At 44.5% G+C, this 23,134-nt stretch overlaps 1 protein-coding gene across 4 annotated transcripts in view; it reads right to left on the bottom strand.

The window, feature by feature from the left end:
• NBEAL1 (neurobeachin like 1) overlaps nucleotides 1-23,134 on the bottom strand; it is a 139,618-nt gene that overhangs the window by 57,130 nt on the left and 59,354 nt on the right. For 3 of the 4 annotated variants that reach the window (XR_014163085.1, XM_081889448.1, XM_081889447.1), the window contains exons 11-23: nucleotides 21,020-21,106; nucleotides 19,370-19,453; nucleotides 16,948-17,046; nucleotides 15,144-15,724; nucleotides 12,894-13,026; nucleotides 10,812-10,931; nucleotides 9,138-9,441; nucleotides 6,154-6,239; nucleotides 5,374-5,463; nucleotides 3,035-3,203; nucleotides 2,743-2,876; nucleotides 1,182-1,341; nucleotides 952-1,054 (exon numbers count right to left, since the gene is read on the bottom strand). Coding sequence is in view for 3 of the 4 variants with exons in the window: in XM_081889448.1 (XP_081745574.1) it covers nucleotides 952-1,054; nucleotides 1,182-1,341; nucleotides 2,743-2,876; nucleotides 3,035-3,203; nucleotides 5,374-5,463; nucleotides 6,154-6,239; nucleotides 9,138-9,441; nucleotides 10,812-10,931; nucleotides 12,894-13,026; nucleotides 15,144-15,724; nucleotides 16,948-17,046; nucleotides 19,370-19,453; nucleotides 21,020-21,106 (2,150 nt within the window). In the remaining variant the exon portion in view is untranslated. The remainder of the gene's footprint in view (nucleotides 1-951; nucleotides 1,055-1,181; nucleotides 1,342-2,742; nucleotides 2,877-3,034; nucleotides 3,204-5,373; nucleotides 5,464-6,153; nucleotides 6,240-9,137; nucleotides 9,442-10,811; nucleotides 10,932-12,893; nucleotides 13,027-15,143; nucleotides 15,725-16,947; nucleotides 17,047-19,369; nucleotides 19,454-21,019; nucleotides 21,107-23,134) is intronic. The other variant, XM_081889449.1, reaches the window with a different exon arrangement.

The raw sequence follows: 23,134 nt of genomic DNA, 5'->3' as shown, positions 1-23,134 counted from the left end.
CAGGGCTTTGTATGTTGGCTTTGTTGCTATTTTGTTAATGTTGTTCATATTGTTTTATAGATATGAATGCTGTAGTACTTTATGGATCCTATAATGTGATTTTTGGTGTAACTGTGATGTTTAGCTTATTTTTTTTAGTTGTTTTGTTAATAGTGTTACATAGATGGTAATTGTTTTATCTGTGATTGTTTGACTGGGGATTTGTATTCTATATGATTCATGCTGTATTAGTGATGCTCCATCATGTTATTTTTATCTTTTGTTTGTAAGCCGCTTTGGGATTTATTTGAATAAAAAGCAGCATAGAAATAGAATCAATCAATCAATCACTTTGAACATTCAAATAGCTTTGTGCTATATCATGTTAATACATACATACATATATATATATATATATATATATATATATATATATATCTGTCTGTATGTGTGTGTGTGTGTGTATATACACACACACACATACACACACACAGAGAGAGAGAGAGAGAGAGAGAGAGAGAGAGAGAGAGAGAGATAATATATACCGTATTTTTCAGCCCATAGGGCACACTTAGTTTTTTGGGGGGGAAATAAATAAAAAAAAATATCCCCCCCCCAAGGCACAGGGCTGGGGCGGGGGAAGCCCGAGCTTCCCCCGACCTCAGCCCCCAGAACAGGCAGCTCTCCCATGGCTTGCGGATAGCTTCCTGAAGCCTGGAGAGCGAGAGGGGTCATGCGCCCCATAGGACGCACACACATTTCCCCTTCATTTTTGGAGGGGAAAAAGTGCGTCCTATAGGGCGAAAAATACAGTATATTCTCTCTCTCTCTCTCTCTCTCTCTCTCTCTCTCTCTCTCTCTCCAGAGCGGTTAAGACAAAACAATAAAATCGATAAAAATTCACTGCCAGACATCAAAGCATACAAAAGTTAAAATGCACAACAAGCTAAGGAAAGATGCAAGATTTCATACCCATAATAGATCCTCAGTGTATCCAGTAAAAACTGCACGCCATACTTTTTTCGGAAGAGCCTCCGACTGTCTTTGATGATTGTAGAAAGGTACTGGATGTGACCTACAAACACAACATTTCCCATCAGGGCAGGTCAGTCTAGCGTTTCATATATATGGCGAGTGTCTTATGATACGTGCAGCAAACCAAGTTATGTTTCAGTGTTAATTTTAATAGCGCCAAGACTCACCGATTCGGAACGGGAAGTCTCCCCGATTCCAGATGCTGAAGTCAAAAAGCAAGTGTTGATACATCTGCTGCAGAAGGGGTGTGTTTTTCGCCACAGAGACCTGTTCGATCAACAACTGGACAGCCATCAAGACATTCACATCCATGAAGCTGCTTGGCACCTAAGAAACAGACAGATAAATTTACGTCTATCCCTTTATGTTCTACAAACTATAAAACAAAACAAATATTGCCACTGCATATTTAAGCAAGCGTTGCTGTTTAGTCATTTATTCGTGTCCGACTCTTCGTGACCCCATGGACCAGAGCACGCCAGGCACTGCTGTCTTCCACTGCCTCCCGCAGTTTGGTCAAACTCATGCTGGTAGCTTCGAGAAGACTGTCCAACCATCTCGTCCTCTGTCGTCCCCTTCTCCTTGTGCCCTCCATCTTTCCCAACATCAGGGTCTTTTCCAGGGAGTCTTCTCTTCTCATGAGGTGGCCAAAGTATTGGAGCCTCAGCTTTAAGCAAGTGGCTTCATGACAAATACGTTATTAGTACGAAAAACCTACCAGTTTTGTTTGCATGGAAGAAGTCAACTTGAGACTTGAGAGAAGTAGTGTGCACCAGCTGAATTTGCATTTTTTCCTACAGGCTTGCAATTTTATTACAACAGACTGTAGCAGCTTTAGTTTAATAAATCAAATTCAAGTCTCTAATGCTAATATATGCACCCTTAATGTTAATGAATGACAGGGAGCTACAATCCTGTAGCATTTCAGGGGATAATTTAGAATGAAATTCCCAGGTGTCAAAAAAGGTTATTTATGTATGCCACTACTGCGGCCTGTGTTTTGTTAGCCCAAAAATGGAAAACGAACAAAGTCCCGACCAAAGAAGATTGGCAACTTAAGTTGATAGAATATGCGCAGCTTGCAGACTTAACATATAGAATAAGAGAACAACAAGAACATATGTTTAAAGATGATTGGAAAACGTTTATTGAATATATGGGAAATAACTGTGTACAGCTAAAAAGGCTGGCAGCATTAAGATAGATTCAGCAGTGTAAATAAGCTATGATAGATGTAATAATGAATTACTGAATGGTATAGTTTCTGTAAAATATGCAGGGATTTATGATATGTAAAATGAACCATGGAAAGAGGAGAAGGGAAGTCACTGATATCTTAAGGATGTAAAAATGAGAACGTGAAATTGTAAAACAGAAAATTTGATAAAAAATTATATACAATTATGTAGCATTTTCATTGCACTTCACTGATCTACGCTGGAGTTCTTTGGTATGGATCAATGGAAAAATATATCTGGTTTGGATATACAGGGTGAGTCCTTTAAAATGGCCCCACGGATACAGAATACACATGTTCCACGGGGCCTCTTTTAAAAGACTCACCCTTTACAACAATAGATTCACTGTGGTTCACAATGCACATATTTGTGAACAGAGAATCTGACAAGGCAACACTTGTCTACCAAAACTGAAAACATATACAAACTATGGTTTAAGTATCCTACTCAGTACAATTGCTAGTATTAAATGTTGGTAGTTGCTGCATACCTTCTGCAACAGGGCTCCTAAGGTTGCGACTCCATGCGAGTGAACAAGATTATCCTGGTTGATTGGGTGCCTTTGAATAAAGTGCTTTATCATCAGGATGAAAGTTGCAACAATGTTCTTCTCTAAACGAGCCTCTGGAAGAAGGAATATAGGCCTTTAGCTAAAAATGTTAGGAATTGTGGAAGTAGAAAAAGAAAATGATCAAGAGAAAAGTTTTGTTGTTGTTTGGGTGCATTGCTTTTCCATAAAGAAGGCTATTTAAAAGCCTCAATGCATACAGTTCTTGCCTTACCCGAAGCCTTGGTGGAGGTTAACACCACCCAATCTCCTTCTACAGGTGTCTGCAATTCAGGAGCAACCGATTCCACATCAAGCCTCTCAGGTAGTTGCCCATCGAGGTAGCTGATCTGTTCTAGCAGTGGAAACAGCACATTCAGTCCACCAACGCAGTTGATCATATCCTTAAGGAAGAGAGGGAAGAGAGAGAAGGGATGGGAAGAGGAATGTGTAGTCAGTGTTTGGAAATCAACAACCAAAGAGCTTTGGTAAAGATCTGCGACTGTAAGTGAATTGGGATTCTTGTGAGCTTCTGAAACAAGCTGCAAATACTATATAGATGCGGAGGTTAATAGCAAATCACACTGCACCCTGCTTTCTGTCTGCACCCTAAACGGCCTCAGTCCTGTATTCCTGAAGGAGTGTCTCCACCCCCATCGTTCAGTCCGGACACTGAGATCCAGCGCCCAGGGCCTTCTGGCAGTTCCCTCATTGCGAGAAGTGAGGTTACAGGGAACCAGACAGAGGGCCTTCTTGGTAGTGGCACCCGCCCTGTGGAACGCCCCCCCCATCAGATGTCAAGGAAATAAGCAGCTATCTTACTTTTAAAAGATATCTGAAGGCAGCCCTGTTTAGGGAAGTTTTTAATATTTAATACTGTATTGTTTTTGACACTCGATTGGGAGCCGCCCAGAGTGGCTGGGGAAACTCAGCCAGATAGGCAGGGTATAAATAAATTATTATTATTATTATTATTATTATTATTATTATTATTATTATTATTCCTAAAAACATTGGATTTATTTGTGGGAAATGTATGGGACTGCAAGTGGGGATGCCATGGAAGCAGAGGCAAAACTTTCCCCCTTCTCGTGCCACTTTGGTCCCCGTAATCTAGAGTGAGAGACAGGTTTTGTCTCCACCTCAACTGTGTCCCCTTCAGTTTCTCTCAAATAATAACCCACTTCCAGAAGAGAAAGTAAGCAGAAATGCTGAAACTACCACACACAGGTTAATGAATTAACTTCTTAACCCTCTGTTGGGCTATATGGCAGGTCTTATGCTACACCAATCCTCTGAACGTTTGGTAGAATCTAGGTAAAGGTAAAAAGGTAAAGGACACCTGGACAGTTAAGTTCGGTCAAAGGCGCTCATCTCGCTTTCAGGCCAAGGGAGTCGCCATTTGTCCACAGACAGCTTTTCCGGGTCATGTGGCCAGCATGACTAAACCACTTCTGGCACAAAGGAACACCGTGATGGAAACCAGAGCACACGGAAATGCTGTTTACCTTCCCACCGCAGCGGCACATATGTATCTACTCGCAATGGCGTGCTTTCGAACTGCTAGGTTGACAGAAAGCTGGGATAAAGCAATGGGAGCTGACCCCGTCATGGGGATTCGAACCGCCAACCTTCTGATTGGCAAGCCCAAAAGACTCAGTGGTTTAGACCACAGCGCCACCTGGGCCCCAATTGGGAGAATCTACAACCCAGATGTCAAGAGTCAACACACGCTCTTCCTGCTTACTGTAGTAGTAGTAGTAATAATAATAATAATAATAATAATAATAATTTATTATTTATACCCCGCCCATCTGGCTGAGTTTCCCCAGCCACTCTGTGTCACTTTCTGTGACTGCAGAAAGTTGCACTGCAGACTTGCCTTTAGAAACTCACAATTCTTTACACACACAGTACAACCATGAGTCTGACCAAACTGCGGGAGGCAGTGGAAGACAGGAGTGCCTGGAGTGCTCTGGTCCACGGGGTCACGAAGGGTCGGACACGACTAAACGACTAAACAACAACAAAAGACTTATCTCTAAATAGAACTGCATAGGATTGCATTGCTATGAAAGTGTCAAGATTTTATGTATCCTTTTGTAAAGCACCTCCAAGGTATCTCTACTGATCTCCCCTGCCAAGTTTTTCGCTTTCCATCTACTCTCCCCATCCCTGCTTTGGTCTTAGAAACACACACACACAGAGAGAGAGAGGATTGAGACCATTAGCTCCACCAAAACATTAAGAAGAGTTTGGATTTGATATATTGCTTTATCACTACCCAAAGGAGTCTCAAAGCGGCTAACCTTCTCCTTTCCCTTCCTCCCCCACAAGAAACACTCTGTGAGGCGAGTGGGGCTGAGAGACTTCAGAGAAACGTGACTAGCCCAAGGTCACCCAGCAGCTGCATGTGGAGGAGCGGGGACGCGAACCCGGTTCCCCAGATTACGAATCTACCGCTCTTAACCACTACACCACAGTGGCTCTCTGGGTGGTCATTTCTCATACACATAATATAATCCAAACCCTTATAGAATCCCACAATCATTACAAGCCATTGGAGATGTTTACCTTAATGTCCCAGTTCACCACTTTGTTCCCTGTTAGCCTTCCATGTAGAAGATTGGGGGAAAGGTCAAGGCATATTGGGCTTCTGCAAGCCTGTCCAAAAAATAGGAGAAAATGAGCTAAGCACTCTTTAACAAATAAGCTCAGGCACTGTACAGTGGTACCTTGGTTCTCAAACTTAATCTGTTCCAGAAGTCCATTCCAAAACCAAGGCGCGCTTTCCCACAGAAAGTAATGCAAAATGAATTAATCCGTTCCAGCCTTTTAAAAGCAACCCCTAAAACAGCAATTTAACGTGAATTTTACTATCTAACGAGACCATCGATCCATAAAATGAAAGCAATAAACAATGTACTGCAGTGACACAATCAATCAATCAATCAATCAATTAGTAGCTGACCTGGGCTCCACACACTCACAAAAACAAACACAAAAAGAGCCACAAAAATGCAAAATAAATAGCAAAACCAGACAGACCTCAGCGTAACACTCAAAAAGTGTGGCACTCAAATCAGATGCGTAACTCTCAAAACGGAAGTGTAAAACTCAAAAGGGAGCACATTCGGCTTCTGAAAAAAGTTCGCAAACCAGAACACTTCCTTCTGGGGTTTGCAGTGTTTGGGTTCCAAGTCGTTTGAGTACCAAGGCGTTTGAGAACCAAGGTACCACTGTACCGAAATTCTGCTTAGTTATCATGGCTAAAGCTGGTGGTATCCTCACCATATTTGTATAATCCTCTTCTAAAGCCATCAAAGCAAAACTACAGGAAAATGGAGTTCCTACCTTGGGTGTATAATGAAGAAGCATTTTACTGGGCAAATCGGCTGTTTCGGACTCTTGAGATTTCCATGGAGTTAAGCAGTTTGGACCTTCAAAATATTGGGGGGGGGGGGGAGAGAGAGAGAGAGAGACAAAAAGCCATAATAGGTTTAACATTTGTGCCAACAGCCTGACTTAACACCTACTCCCCAATCTAGCAAGAGAGATCCATGTGAAGCAAAGCTGCCTATCGAGAGAGCTGAAGGCGCATCTCAATGTATCTCACATCTCAAAACCATTTCTACACACACACACATACCCTCCCTGTTCCTCCGGCCTGGCTGGATGTTTCTTTTGAAGCAAATGTAGAAGTTCATCTCTCTCTCTGGGACCACTGGCCCCATAGTATGTATGTAACAAGTGGTATGAAGCTGGACAGACAAAATACCGTATTTTTCGCTCTATAAGACGCACCAGACCACAAGACGCACCTAGTTTTTGGAGGAGGAAAACAAGAAAAAAAATATTCTGAATCTCAGAAACCAGAACAGCAAGAGGGATCGCTGCGCAGTGAAAGCAGTGATCCCTCTTGCTGTTCTGGCTTCTGGGATAGCTGTGCAGCCTGCATTCGCTCCATAAGACGCACACACATTTCCCCTTACTTTTTAGGAAGGAAAAAGTGAGTCTTATAGAGCAAAAAATACGGTATATAACAGCCCAGATGCAGATGAAAACAGAAGAAAAGGGGGGGGAATGACACATGTGGTTTTGAAATAAATAAATCACCATTCCCCTCTTTATTTTCAACTTTCTTGGGCACATGAAACTAACCATAATTACCTTGAATTTCTGCTTAACCCTCAAGAAAGAAGGGCATTTTCGCTGGCCAGGTTTAATTCAAATCCATCAAACCTCCTTTGGGGATGGTTCTTAGGCAGGGTGGAAGGAGAAAGAACTTGCCCATGCGAAGACCCCCTGGTGGAAACCCTTACACATATGGCTCTCAATTGTAAACTATATGCTGATCTCCGCCAGCAATTTCTAGATCAACTCTGTATCCCCAAATGGAAACCAGAGTCAGAGGTCATACATTTTCTATTACTGGGGAATGATCAGGAACTCACCAAGTTAGTCACTAAATATCTCATTTTGGTTTTTTGTCATCGAAATACACTGCAGATCTCCCTGAAGACCGTGAGATGTGACAATAGACTGCTCTACCTCCTTTCATTCAGCAAATATTTCGTGTCACTGGGGAAGGGATAATTCTGTATTGATTTGTTTTGTTTTGGATTTTGTGTGTGATGCCAATAAAAGGTTTTACGAGTTCCCTAAATAGAAGCAACTATTTCATTCATTATATTTGTCACCAATTGTGGTTCACACCTAAGTAAAAAGGGAAAGGGAAAGGACCCCTGGACGGTTAAGTCCAGACAAAGGCGACTATGGGGTTGCAGCGCACATCTCGCTTTCAGACCAATGGAGCCGCCATTTGTCCACAGACAGCTTTCCGGGTCATGTGGCCAGCAGGACAAAGCTTCTGGCACAACAGAACACCGCGACGGAAACCAAAGTGCACAGAAATGCCGTTTACCTTCCCGCCGCAGTAGTACCTATTTATCTACTTGCACTGGCGTGCTTTCAAACTTATAGGTTGGCAGGAGCTGGTGCAGAGGAAAGGAACTCACCCCATCGCAGGGATTCGAACTGCCGACCTTCTGATCGGCAAGCCCAAGAGGCTCAGTGGTTACTTAATGGGATAGTAATACAGATGCCCATTCCATTTGCCAACTTTAATGTGCTCAACTCTTATATTGGCACAGATGACACACACGGCTAAAGCGTAACCAGAGTTCCATTTGTAATATGAGTGTGAAGCTAGTTATGAAAATCAAGTGCAAATCGCAGAACTGTTTGCGTGTGTTTATGAACACACATTTCTGTGAGAAATAAAGTTAGCAAAAAAGAAGAAGGTAGAGAAAACAATTGAGACTAAATTGGGGCAAATTAACCTTTATATTGGGGGACACGGGTGGTGCTGTGGGTAAAACCTCAGACCTAGGACTTGCCGATCGCATGGTTGGCGGTTCGAATCCCCGTGATGGGGTGAGCTCCCGTCGTTCGGTCCCAGCTCCTGCCCACCTAGCATTTCGAAAGCACCCCTAAGTACAAGTAGATAAATAGGTACCGCTTTCTAGCGGGAAGGTAAACGGCGTTTCCGTGTGCTGCGCTGGTGCAGGCTAGCCAGAGCAGCTTCGTCGCGCTGGCCACGTGACCCAGAAGTGTCTCCGGACAGCGCTGGCCCTCGGCCTCTTAAGCGAGATGGGCGTGCAACTCCAGAGTCGGACACGACTGGCCCGTATGGGCAGGGGTACCTTTACCTTTACTTTAACCTTTATAAAAGCAGGGACTAGACAGCGGAAGAACTATGCCAGTTCAGAGATTTGCAAACCGGCCTGTGAGCCTCAGATGAAGGGCAATACAGAAATTTAATTAATTATTATTCATAATAATAGACCATAGCAACTGGAAACAAAAGAGATTCCTAGGCAGACTAAAACTTAAGAACAACAGAAGAGGGGTCAAAATACCCAAAGTAAACTGCACTTTCCAGAGATGAAAAGAAAACAAAGTCCCTACCAGAGAAGAATGGCGGATGGACTATGCTGAAATGGCTAAAATACCAGAAGAATAAAAAATTAGGAAGACCATAATTTTAATAAGGAATGGGGAAAATTTATAACTTATCTTAAAGACCACTGTAAACAGTTAAAATTGTTAGTAGGATTGGAATATCACTTGTAGTTTAAGGGTGAATTATGGATACAATGGAGATGTAAAAGATTTGGACTATTGTAAAAGATGCAGAAGGAAATGCTTAACAACAGGACCCACAAAGGGGAGGAAATCCAGCAGATTCCTTGGAATCTTGTTTTTGATTATTTATGTTTGATATATCTCTGTAAAATTTCAATGTGAAAAACCAAACTGCGCTTCGGAATGCTCACCTGCCAAATACAACGCTTTCACATGAGTAGGCTGCAAGGCTTCATGAAATATGATAACTGATCCAAGCTGGCCTTCGAGAGAGGTGGGGCATCCCCACTCGCTGTCCTGCGTTCCTGCTGAGATCAGCTTAGTGATGTGTTCCGGCTTGCCCAGCAGCCCACTCCAGCTGCCTGGGCTAAGAATACCACCGAGCGACGTCCGATGGGGCAGAGCAGGGGATGAAAAAGGCGGATCTGGGATCTGGGATGGCGGTGGAGTAGTTGTCCTTTGGCCAGCAGAACCAATGCAGCAAGAAGTGAAAGACTGGAGAATTTCCCCCATGTGGCAAAAAACAACAACACATATCACAAATTAGTAAATTAAATGCAGTTTGGCACATACAAACAGATAGCCATAAAGGGCCAAAATTATCACTGCGTGAAGATCTCAGGCTTTTGACAAACATTTGGCCTCTCAAGTGATACCTTTAATCTCCTTAGCATGCTAATTTCAACTAGTTTTATCTCCTGTCTCTTGCCACTGGTTATGAGCTACGGCTTTTGTTCCTTGTTTTTTTAAGTTGTCTTTTAAATGACTGTAAGCTGCCTTAAGCATTTTAATACAAAGGCAGGGTAAAATATCTTTAATAAAATTTCATATAGGTATATGTACACATACAAACACTTATCTATTATGTGCGGTGCTAAATTTCTAAAAAAAAATGTTCAGGGGTACTCTTATTTTCCTACTCCTATTGAAATACTGCCCCTCAACCTAGCAGTTCAAAAGCACATCAAAGTGCAAGTAGATAAATAGGTACTGCTCCTGCGGGAAGGTAAACGGTGTTTCCGTGCGCTGCTCTGGTGCCACATGACCCGGAAAAACTGTCTGCGGACAAACGCCGGCTCCCTTGGCCTATAGAGTGAGATGAGCACCGCAACCCCAGAGTTGTCTGCGACTGAACCTAATGGTCAGGGGTACCTTTACCTTTACCTATGTAAAAGAACACTGTTAAAATATTAATCTGCTGGCAGGCTTTGATTGAGTTTCTGTGTGTAAATAGCACAACTTTATATAATTTTAAGTAAGCTAAACAATATGGAGAAAATATAGTCATGTGCGTATTTAAGGAATCGAATTCAGGAACATAATGGGAAGAACGGAGGTCACGTTATTACAAAATGATGTAAAAAATAAGTATCAATCAAGGAATGAATGGCTTTTTTTATTTTGTCTTCAATATCCACTGATTGTTTTTGTTATACTGTTTTGGATCTAATAAAGAATTTGAAAAAGGGGAAAAAAGAAAAGAAAAAGAAACAGTCTTCCATGAGCAGAATACCACAAGATTTGAGTTGAGCCTGACAGGTAAAAGGTAAAGGTAAATGACCCCAGGTCATTGAGCCTGACAACCTACTGGAAGCCAGTATAATTATCTGCGTACAGGTGTAATAAAAGGTATTTCACTTTACAGGTCTCGGCTGATAATCTCATTACCACTTTCAGAACATGCTGATCATTTTGGAGAATCTTCCTTGACTATCCAGTTTATAGGCGACCATAGTCAGTAAGCAAAAGCTGATGTGACAAACTCACTTGTTGCATAGTTTTTTTCTTTATGCATCCACAATGAAAGCTAAAGGTCCATATTCTATGCAGGGGGAAAGTGAGGTGTGACAAAAACACAGACTTACTTCATTCATGGCAGGAAATCTGAGGGGCGCCGAGATCTTCTGCTGTCCATTCACATAAATATATACAAGGCTTTGACCAAAGGGCCTCTTCCCGGGCATATGAACAATGCTTATGTTGTGCTGTTGAAAAAAAATGATAATATTTTTTAGTCATCATCATTATTAATTCTATGGAGGAGTTACAAGTGGCTAATTGTTGCTAGATTTTGCACCCAGGAACATTATCTATCTATATGCATCCATCTCCGTGAAAGAAATAAAATAAACAATTGCAGTAGATTACTTATCAGATCACTAGGAATAGACCTAGATTTTCTCATTGGTCTGAGAGAGACGTACCGTATTTTTCGCTCCATAAGACGCACTTTTTCCCTCCTAAAATCTAAGGGGAAATGTCTGTGCGTCTTATGGAGCGAATGTGTGGTCCCTGGGGCTGGGAGGGGGACCCGGGCTTCCCTCGCCAGCCCCACAAGCACGGGGAGGGAAGCTCAGCGTTCCCCACTGCCAATCCCACAAGCTGCGGGGAGCAGCAGAAAGCTTCAGCGAGGCGCCTGTCCTGGAAGCCAGAGGAGGAACAGAAGGGTCTCCTCCTGTTCCTTCTCCAGCTTCGCTTGAAGGGGCGCTGCGCAGTTCTCCCTCTCTGTGCAGCACCTCTCCTGCAAAGGAGTGGCGCTGCGCAAAGAGGGAGAACTGCGCAGCGCCCCTTCAGCGAGGCCCCTGCCCTGTCTTCTGCCTTAGCCTCTTCCGGGCAGGGGGAGCCTTCATCCCGCTGCCCTGAAGAGGCTTGGCGCTGTTATCCCAGAAGCCAGAACAGCCACACAGCATCCCAGAAGCCAGATCCCTCTTGCTGTTCTGGCTTCTGGGATTCAAATTTTTCTTCTTCTTGTTTTGCTCCCCCCAAAACTAGGTGCGTCTTATTCTCTGGTGCGTCCTATAGAGCGAAAAATACGGTAATGCTCACTGAGGAGCAAGTCTTGCATCTCTGTCCTATCATGCTCAAATTCCTCTCACCTTTCCTATACCCAGGAATGTTGTGCCATCCAAGCATTGTTAATCCTTGGTACAATGCATGCAGAGACACTCCTAAGAACTGATTAAACCTAAGAAATGCAATAAGGTTTAGGAGCCTCCGTGGGTTCATCTTAATCAGATTTAACAACAGTCAGGCAGGGACCCCAAATTGTGACCTACACAGACTAGATTAGTGAGACTTGGGGATGGCAAGGATGTCGTTACATCTTTACATGATGACTGCCTTCAGATGATAATATCTTTGCTTAAGAAGGCAAGATATGAATGAGTTTTGTGTCCATACATGCAGTCTTCGGCTACGGAATAAAGAAAAAAATGGCAAGCTATAATAAACCATGGTTTCCTGTTACATCTGAGCCAAGTCTGGAGCAAGTCAGCATCTCAAAACATGGTCCAAAGCTGGTTTATGTCGCTCCAAACCCAATGATCATACTTTTCCAGTCGGACATCGTTGGGAACTATGGTTAATTGAAGACACTATGCCAAGAACATAGGAAGGAAGGGATGGCATGAGAATGGAGAATCTGGGGAAAGGTTTTGTGCATTAACCCGAAAGCCGGTCATTTGAACTTGGTCAGTTATCTTATCCTGAGAGGGAATTCCCAGTGCCTACCAACAGAGAGTCCACTTTTTAAAAGGGTCCTATCGCATTACAGGGAAGCGGGTGGCGCTGTGGGTTAAACCACAGAGCCTAGGACTTGCCGATCAGAAGGTTGGCGGTTCGAATCCCCGCGACGGGGTGAGCTCCCGTTGCTCGGTCCCTGCTCCTGCCAACCTAGCAGTTTGAAAGCACATCAAAGTGCAAGTAGATAAATAGGTACCGCTCTGGCAGGAAGGTAAAGGGCGTTTCCGTGCGCTGCTCTGGTTCGCCAGAAGTGGCTTAGTCATGCTGGCCATGTGACCCGGAAGCTGTATGCCGGCTCCCTCGGCCAATAAAGCGAGATGAGCGCCGCAACCCCAGAGTCGGTCATGACTGGATCTAATGGTCAGGGGTCCCTTTACCTTTACCTATTGCATTACAACAAGGTCAGCTGAAACAGTCTCTCTTACCCACAGAGAATCACAGAAGCAATGATCCGACAGCATCACGGTCGCATATTCCTTCTTCGTACACACAGCAACCACTAGCATTCCTGAACACGCAATAAATGCCTCAAACCCTGTTCCATTGCCTGTAAAAAAGCTACAGATAGATAGATATTTAATGAATGTGGTCAGCTCTTCGGAGGCACACATTGGCAGATAATAATAAACATTTCTTTTGCAATGAGTTAGAATTGTCTCCACAAGGGCGGTGGCCCCCCAGGCTCATTTGAAGCTAGGCTGATTATTTCAGACAGAAGGGCAATCTTAGACCTGGGCATACAAAATGACCATGTCATTTTGATATCTCTCAGATTCTACCAATTTCAGCATGGAACCACTTCTGAGAGGAGCTCTCTCATAGCAGAGCTATGCAAAATGCTGTTTAACTGAGGCTGTCTGAAATTCTATAGGTAGCTTAGTTTACGTGGTTCTATGGACCATAAACATCATATAAAGGTTATCAAGACAGCCACAGAAGAGGGAAATACAATATACATCCCCAAAGATTGCGCCTTTTAAATAATCTACGATCAAAAATCATTTGAGAATACAGATAGTCTTGACTCAGAACTTATCTTCCCTTTATCGGTCATTGTCTTGTTTTGATGACTACAGTGAGAAACTTAGCTATAGTTTCTGTAATCTTAAGTCTGCCCTCCGCCATCAAAACTGAAGCAGAAAATTCAACTGAGTTCCCCAAGTGTAGAGAAAGTAGCCAGGAGATAAATTAGGATCTTACAAACATATTTAAAAATTTGCACCATAGTAGAACATAGGCTACTGATTCTAATGAGAAGAAACTCTCAAAGGCCGAGGCAGTCTGCTAAATCGGCCTTCTATGCCTGCTGATTGCAAAGAATTGAACTACCTAGCCACTGAAATGCTTCGTTATCTAGCAATGTTTAATGCTTCTAAATACATAGCAGTGTCCTTCTACATACAAGGCACCGGATGACTCTACTACTGAGCTCTGGCCGCTTGTCTATAATTTCACTGTGGGAAGAATGCAGGTTTCCTTTCTAAACACTAGCAGTCATCAAAGGTCATTTCACTTTGTGCTGAACTTCCATTAGACAACCTCGGAAATTAAGCAGACTTAAGCCAGGATTATTTGGGAAATTGTTCTTTTAAATACACAGTGAACTGAGTATACAGTATGTATTTCAATAGGTGGCAATCTTCACCAACACTATGTTAAATCCCAGGCACAGACAACAGTAGTGTTTGATGTTTTATTCTGCTTTTACTGCTCTGCCCAGAGTGGCTGGGGAAACCCAGCCAGATGGGCAGGGTATAAATAATAAAATGATGATGATGATGATGATGATGATGATGATGCCCTGGGTACAGTGGTACCTCGGGTTACATATGCTTCAGGTTACAGACGCTTCAGGTTAACCCAGAAATAGTACCTCGGGTTAAGAACTTTGCTTTAGGATGAGAACAGAAATCGTGAAGTGGCGGCGCAGCAGGAGGCCCCATTAGCTAAAGTGGTGCTTCAGGTTAAGAACAGTTTCAGGTTAAGAAAAGACCTCCAGAACGAATTAAGTTCTTAACCCGAGGTCCCACTGTACACAGCTGGCCTGTGTCCAGTATACCTGAAGGAGCGTCTCCACCCCCATCGTTCCGCCCGGACGCTGAGGTCCAGCGCCAAGGGCCTTCTGGCGGTTCCCTCATGGCGAGAAGCAAAGCTATAGGGAACCAGGCAGAGGGCCTTCTCGGTAGTGGCGCCCGCCCTGTGGAACGCCCTCCCATCAGATGTCAAAGCGATTAACAACTACCTAGCATTCAGAGGACATCTGAAGGCAGCCCTGTTCTGGGAAGTTTTTAATGTGTGACATTTTAGTGTATTTTTGGTCTCTGTGGAAGCCGCCCAGAGTGGCTGGGGAAACCCAGCCAGATGGGCGGGGTACAAATAATAAATTTATTATTATTATTATTATTATTATTATTATTATTATTATTATTATTACTACTTACAAAGCTTTCCCACTCTCCCCCGCCTTCCAAAACCCACAACAGGCTTCCTCCTTAACGTTAATCGGCTGTGCAAAGGGGCTGCTTAAAACTAGGATCAGCTATGTTGCCATGTAGAGGAAGTCAAGCACGCGGCTGTGCAAAAGGGCGTCAAAAAAGCACATGAACCTCAGCTTGCTCGCCCATTGCCACCGATCTGGGCATCCCCCCTTTTTCCTGCCACGGCAGTCGCCATACCTGTAGAGCTGTTTCCTCTTGGGCCCCTTGCCGCTGGCACCAGGAGTCGTTTGTTCTTGGTCCAGGCACAACCAAGCGCTGAAAGCAAACGCAGAACCCGGCCACTTGTGAATAGGTGGGACGGCAATGCCCGCCATGCTGTGGGAGAGGTCGAAATATTGCAAGGCGCTATCCAGGCCCTGCTTCCGAGCCATCGTCAGAATTGCGCGCATCACCGGGACAACGTAAGGGTGCGTCTGTTTGGGGTCCTTAGTCCTCAGCAGCCGAATGAGCTGGTGGAGTTCTTCGGAGCTCATTGACTGGCTCCCCAGAGAGCCCAAGAGGACAATCAGGTTCTCAGCGCAGGCTCCGTGGAGCAGGGTGTGTTGGCCCAGGGTCTCCACGATCCGAATGACCATGTTCGTATTGACACAGACGGCCCGGCTCTGCCGGTTGATGCAGCAAATTCGCTTCAGCAAGCTTGAGATGAAGACCTGGAGATCGTGCGACTCGAGATCTGGGAGCCACTGAATCAACAACAACAAGGGCTGGACGTTGCTTATGCCCAGCATCCCAACAGACGCATGGTCACCTTCAACGGCCTTTGGGGAAAGGAAACGGAATGGTTACCAGAAGCTAACGGGAACAGCAGCAACAGCAGCAACAGGAGAGTTTGTGGCACCTGAAAGACCAGCAGATTTTTGTGTGGGCGTAAGGCTGCCACTGACTTTCATGGAGGCCACGAGCGAATGGAACTAGACTAGAGCTTATGCTAACATAAAGCCGGCGTCTCTTTCACGTGCCACAAAGATTTCTGCTGAAACAGAGTAACTTGGGCTCTAGAACTTATTGGATAGTAATTTATTTGCAAATTAAAGCTCATTTCCACAATATACCGTATTTTTCGCTCTACACGACGCAGCAGACCACAAGACGCACCTAGTTTCTGGAGGAGGAAAACAAGAAAAAAAATATTCTGAATCTCAGAAGCCAGAACAGCAAGAGGGATCGATGCGCAGTGAAAACACTGAACCCTCTTGCTGATCTGGCTTCTGGGATAGGTGCGCAGCCTGCAATCGCTCCATAAGACGCACACACGTTTCCCCTTACTTTTTAGGAGGGAAAAAGTGAGTCTTATAGAGCAAAAAATACGGTATATGTGAGCGTGTATTACAGAGAGAGAGAGAGAGAGAGAGAGAGAGAGAGAGAGAGAGAGAGAGAGAGAGAGAGAATATTAAGTATAAATGAAATCAAAAGGCTCTGGGGCATTTCTATCTACAGCAGTATGTATATACGATAAGAAACAAGAATTGGTCACCTTATGTGTGCATTCTGACTTTGCAAAGAAACACCATGAACCTAACACTGCCTTGTTTTCTCTGCACTCACATGTGTACAGTGGTACCTCAGGTTACATACGCTTCAGGTTACATACGCGTTTCAGGTTACAGACTCCGCTAAGCCAGAAATAGTGCTTCAGGTTAAGAACTTTGGTTCAGGATGAGAACAGACATTGTGCTCTGGTGGCGCGGCAGCAGCAGGAGGCCCCATTAGCTAAAGTGGTGCTTCAGGTTAAGAACAGTTTCAGGTTAAGTACAGACCTCCGGAACGAATTAAGTACTTAACCCGAGGTATATCCATGTGTGTAGCAAGTGTGTGGCAAATGGTTTCAAGCATAGGACAAAATGGACTTTAGGTCATAAAAAGTTTATGGTACAGTAAATCTATTAGGCTCTGCCACCAAGAATCTTCTGTTGTTTTGGCTGCAACCGACTTTACAGCCTGACCCTATTTTAGAAATTTCCATAACAAGCAGATGTCTCACCATATTCAAAAGTTCTTCAAGCAGCTCCCGTGACGGCTGACCCATAGATTTTAGGACCTCAAATATATGGGCATAACCGATCCGCTCCTTAAACACCTCCTGAGGGGGTAAAATTAACATTGCACATAAGCAGAATATTGTTCGCAAAGATACAGACATTTCTTTAAGCTGAAGATAAACCTACCAAACAATACAAATTATAAGGTAACTGTATGCTCCCCCAAAAAAATTCTGCAGCAAAACAGGCCACAATATCTAGGTAGCAACCCCCAGTATGAAAACCAAGAGGAATGATTTGATGTTCCACAACCCTCAAACAAAAATCAGCCCACATATGAATCAACATTCTTCTCCTCTGTGAAATGCACGGATGCGCAAGTGGTTCTATGCACCGCTAAATGCTGACTGAGGCTGGGCCTACAGGTGCAGCAGAAAAAGGCAGGAATTTGAACTGAATCGCTTGTGACTACAAGTGAGCAACACTACAGTGGTACCTCGGGTTACATACGCTTCAGGTTACATACACTTCAGGTTACAGACTCCGCTAACCCAGAAATAGTGCTTCAGGTTAAGAACTTTGCTTCAGGCTGAGAACAGAAATTGTGCTCCGGCAGCGTGGCGGCAGCAGGAGGCCCCATTAGCTAAAGTGGTGCTTCAGGTTAAGAACAGTTTCAGGTTAAGTACAGACCTCCGGAACGAATTAAGTACTTAACCCGAGGTACCACTGTACTTCGAAAAGCATGTGAAAACAACAGAAATCCCTGCAAAGACAACACTCCAATACTGGGGAGAAATATTCTAACCATGCCCCCTTTTTGCCTCTGTGATGGCGTTTCAACTGTATGGAGTTTTTAAGGTAGGGGGGCATTTAAAAAATGTGATTTCTCTCCACCACCCACTGGCCCACCATCTGAAGGGATGCAGCCAGTTCTAGTTCTCTTAGCACACTACCAACACATTCTGCTAAAGGTTCAGGATCAGGCCTGAGCGGGACAGCCTCTGTGGCATAGAACACTTATTATTATTATTATTATTATTATTATTATTATTATTATTTATTATTATTATTATTATTACTACTACTACTTTTTTATTATACAGTCGTACCTTGGATCCCAAAAGCCTTGGAAGTCGAACATTTTGGCTCCCGGACACCGCAAACCTGGAAATGAGTGTTCTGGTTTGCAAACGTTATATGGAACCCGAATGTCCGACGGGGCTTCTGCGACTTCCGATTGGCTGCAGGAGCTTCCTGCAGCCAATGAGAAGCCACACTTTGGTTCCTGAACGTTTTGGAAGTTGAACGGACTCCGGTTGACTTCCGAGGTACGACTGTACTGCCCTAAACCCGGAGGTCTCAAAATATAAACATAAAGCAAAATATGAAAGCAAAAAATATATATAATCAAAATAAAAACAACATTCACTTGTCAGGGATGTGAAATATAGCTGGCTGCACTCTCTGTGGTCCTTTCCAGTCCAATAATCACTGCCCTAAAAAGAACTGTCAGTATAATGACAGAGAAAGGAGGCTTTGGAAGCTTGGGATTGAGGTTGAATCCTGACAAGACAGAAGTACTGTTTTGGGGGGACAGGGGGCGGGCTGGTGTGGAGGACTCCCTGGTCCTGAAGGACCAGGTGCGCAGCCTGGGAGTCATTTTGGACTCACAGCTGTCCATGGAGGCACAGGTCAATTCTGTGTCCAGGGCAGGTGTTTACCAGCTCCATCTGGTACGCAGGCTGAGACCCTACCTGCCTGCAGACTGTCTTGCCAGAGTGGTGCATGCTCTGGTTGTCTCTCACTTGGACTACTGCAATGCGCTCTATGTGGGGCTACCTTTGAAGGTGACCCGGAAACTACAACTAATCCAGAATGTGGCAGCTAGACTGGTGACTGGGGGCGGCTGCCGAGACCACATAACACCAGTCTTGAAAGACCTACATTGGCTCCCAGTATGTTTCCAAGCACAATTCAAAGTGTTGGTGTTGACCTTTAAAGCCCTAAACAGCCTCAGCCCAGTATACCTGAAGGAGCGTCTCCTCCCCTATCGTTCTGCCTGGACGCTGAGGTCCAGCTCCGAGGGTCTTCTGGCGGTTCCCTCATTGCGAGAAGCAAAGCTACAGGGAACCAGGCAGAGGGCCTTCTCGGTAGTGGCACCCTCCCTGTGGAACGCCCTCCTGTTAGATGTCAAAGCGATAAACAACTACCTGACATTCAGAAGACATCTTAAGGCAGCCCTGTTCAGGGAAGTTTTTAATGTGTGACATCTTAGTTTATTTTTGGTCTTTGTGGAAGCCGCCCAGAGTGGCTGGGGAAACCCAGCATGATGTGTGGGGTGCAAATAATAATAATATATTATTATTATTATTATTATTATTATTATTATTAGGGCGGCAACTGCTCCGAGGAAGTTTTGCTTACCTTAGCAGCGGGAGATTTGTGCATCACTGCAGTAAGGGATCGAATGGCTGATACCGCCAAGCAGTCTAGCTGTCCCTGAAATACCTACGAGCCGCAAAAAGACAGAAGGCGTTACGGACAGTCGAGTCAACCACTGTCACCTTGGAGGCCAACAGCCCACCCCGTTCTTTTGTGTTAGCATGAACAAACATTTTCATTCGCATGCTTCCCAATCATCTCCCCAACGCCCCCCTATTCCCCCCCCAAAAAAAACCCTCAAAGGCATGGATTTTATGACACCACAACCTACAAGAGAGAGGACGCGAGAGAAGGGTAGGCAGATATCTCAAGAGAAAGGAGAAGGAGGAAAGAAGGATTCACACATACCCAGGAAGACGCTTGGACTCACATTTTCTCCATGCTTTTAATGGACAATCTCAAGAGGGAGGAACTAACGAAGATAGCCTATGCATATCTAGCCAGCGTCCCAGCCATGAGGGTAATCAATAGTTAGTCTCAGTCCATGCTCCAGCACATGAAATCTTCTTAAACAGATTCTTAATTGCGCCTGCACAGTTTCATGTTTCGAAAATTTGTTAACCCCATAGCGCTTTCCATGCAAGGGGCATCACTAGTCTCTCGTCTCGAAAGGGTCACAATGCTTTTTTGTTCTGTCAAATTGGAGGGGGGGCATTTTTTTCTGTTTGAGAAACTAGAAATATTTTGTCACCCAAATCCGCTTGTGAATCTGCACAGTAAGACTGTGTGTATAAAGGGCATTTCGTCTGGAGTGCACAAAAACAAACAGGAGTTTTTAAAAATAAAAATAAACAAAGGTTGTTAGCTGAATTAGCTCTTAGGCAGTGATCACCATGCTGACTTATTAGCAGATTAATTTAGACAGAATCGGGGTTCAGGCAAGTGTATTGTTTTCACCTGTTTCAGTCGTTCTGCACAAGAACATATTTGTTATCAAAGCTCCTACCATTTCTAAAGAAGTCATGAGGTAATATCTGGCATTTTGCATTCTCTCATGATGGAAAACATTTTTAAAAATTAAGCCACCAATTGCTCCCCACCTCCCAAATTCAGTCTGTCCATTGTACCGTGAACAATGATTGGTTTTATTTTCATTTCATTTCATTATTATTCTTTGCAACAGAATCAAGACATCACATCCAATCGCACAGATTTGACAAAACCCCAAAAGCCCAAATACACCACAGCGCTTAGAAAGATGAATGGACAAGGGTGGGGGAAGAAGAAAGAAAGAAAGAAAGAAAGAAAGAAAGAAAGAAAGAAAGAAAGAAAGAAAGAAAGAAAGAAAGAAAGAAAGGAAGGCAGAACTAAAATAAAACGAAATCACCAAGTTGGTAGTTTTGAAACTGGAGTTCTATTCCTGGACTTCACCTTCCTCCGTTTAAAACATAAAACGCGACAAATATTGTACGTATCAAATGCTTTGACATTTTTGTTGGCCTAGTAACGGCACCACCTTAATACGGATTTTGGAATGCTTAAGCCTTGAAGCGCCTTTAAACCTAGCTTGTGTTTTTCGGTTAGTTAAGACAAACTAAATCTTAGGGACAAGGAAGGTGTTTCAGAGGTGAAGTACAGGAAAGGTCTCGTTCAACCGATTGCCACTGCGCCTCAGCTTCAACTCAAAGATACCTGTTCCTGATTCATTTCTGTCAGTAATTTGTTGGCAAGGTCTTTCTCAGTCTTGTCTGCCACCTGACTGTTAGCATTTAAAAACAGCTGTTAAAAACGGGAGATAAGAATAAATGGGAACAGGCGTGTTAAACAGTCAATCTGCAGGCCGGAGACAATAAAGGCTGGAGCAAACATCTCACTAACCAGCAAGTTAACACAATGGCTGAAACAGATAAAGGCTCCCTTTTTTCCAGAAGGAAATAACCAGGATTGGGGGATATTTTTCCTCCTTTCCAGATGTCGTCTCAAGAAATGCAAAATATGGAGATAGGAAACTGTCACTGTTCACAGAAACATAGAGGTGAATGCCAAGATCTGGCAATTATGGTTTGTACTAAACTGGTTCACTCTTAACCGGAATTTGCAAATGCACTTTGAACCGTATTTTCAAATCCTAGTCTAGAGAGGAACCAGGTTACTTGGTTACCTTATTTCCTTGGGGTGTAATAAGGTAAAAGTCAAGGGACCCCAGGACGCTTAAGTTCAGTCAAAGGAAATTATGGGGTGCGGCGCTCATCTCGCTTTCAGATCAAGGGAGCCGGCGTTTGTCCACTGACAGCTTTCTGGAACATGTGGCCAGCAGGACTAAATCGCTTCTGGAACACCCTGATGGAAACCACAGCGCACAGAAATGCTATTTTCCTTCCCGCCGCAGTGGTACCTATTTATCTACTTGCACTAGTGTGCTTTCGAACTGCTAGGTTGGCAGGAGCTGGGACAGGGCAACGGGAGCTCACCCCGTCACAGTGATTCGAACCGCCGACCTTCTGATCAGCAAGCCCAAGAGGCTCAGTGGTTTAGACCACAGCGCCACCCGCATCCCTCATAACTTGGGGTGTGTGGGGTATTGAAAGAGTAGTGCCTCTGTGGTGGGGGGCATGTTGTGCTCCTTCTGTGGAAGTTTTTCCAGCTTTGGTCCCCACCCTGCACTCAGCTCTCACCTGTGGTATCTAGAAGCTGTCAGGAAACAGCTTCAACTGGCCAGCTAAACCAAGTGAAGGCAGCCAATGGGTTTAGCAGGTGGGCTACTCAACCTGGGAAGGGAGCCCACTGAGGAGAAGGAAAACTCGATCCTAAACCTCGGCTGCCTTGCGGGATATCTTCAGGAAAAGGAAAGGCTAAGGCTCCAGGGGTCAGCAAACTTTTTCAGCAGGCGGCCGGTCCACTATCCCTCAGACCTTGTGGGGGGCCGGATTATATTTTGGGGAAAAATATGAACAAATTCCTATGGCCCACAAATAACCCAGAGATGCATTTTAAATAAAAGCACACATTCTACTCATGTAAAAACACCAGGCAGGCCCACATCAATGAGGCCGAAAGGTGGGTCTTATCTGGGCATCGCAGGACCTCTATATACGCTGCCCAGGCTTGCACCCTAAGGAGGTCACTTTGGTGCTGCTAAGGCAGTGGTTTGACTTCACCCCTGCATGTGTGAACTCCATTGTAGTTATTTCCATATGCTTATTTCATTTATACAGTGGTACCTCGGGTTACCTACGCTTCAGGTTACAGACTCCGCTAACCCAGAGATATTACCTCGGGTTATGAACTTTGCTTCAGGATGAGAACAGAAATTGTGTGACAGCGGCGCAGAAGCAGCAGGAGGCCGCATTAGCTAAAGTGGTGCTTCAGGTTAAGAACAGTTTCAGCTTTAGGAATGGACCTCCGGAACGAATTAAGCACCGCATTTTTCGCTCCATAGGACGCACTTAAAAACTAAGAGGGAAAAGTCTGTGCGTCCTATGGAGCGAATGCAGGGGGGGAGGCAGGCAGAAAAAGCCCCCAAGAGCCGCACACAAGCTTTGTGCGACTCTTGTGGGCTTTTCCCCAGGAGGGAGAAGGGACTGACCTTAAAGGGTGTGCAGCTCCTGTGGGCTTTTATGGGAGGTAGGGGAATTGCTATAGCTGCACACAGCCTCTCCAGCCGGGAGAGGCTGCACAAGGCTAAAGAGGAAGCCAAGGCAGCGAGCGGGATGGATCCCGCTCGCTGTCTTGGCTTCTTTGCTCTTTGGGGCTGGGGGGGGGGCAACCCGGGCTTCCCCCGCAGCCCCGAGAAGCTCTGGGAGAAGC

The sequence above is a fragment of the Podarcis melisellensis genome (genome assembly GCF_964234715.1).
Source record: "Podarcis melisellensis genome assembly, chromosome: 1".
NCBI classification, from domain to species: domain Eukaryota; kingdom Metazoa; phylum Chordata; class Lepidosauria; order Squamata; family Lacertidae; genus Podarcis; species Podarcis melisellensis.
Note: the sequence above shows the minus strand (reverse complement) of the source record. Positions and strands in the feature narration are given on the sequence as shown.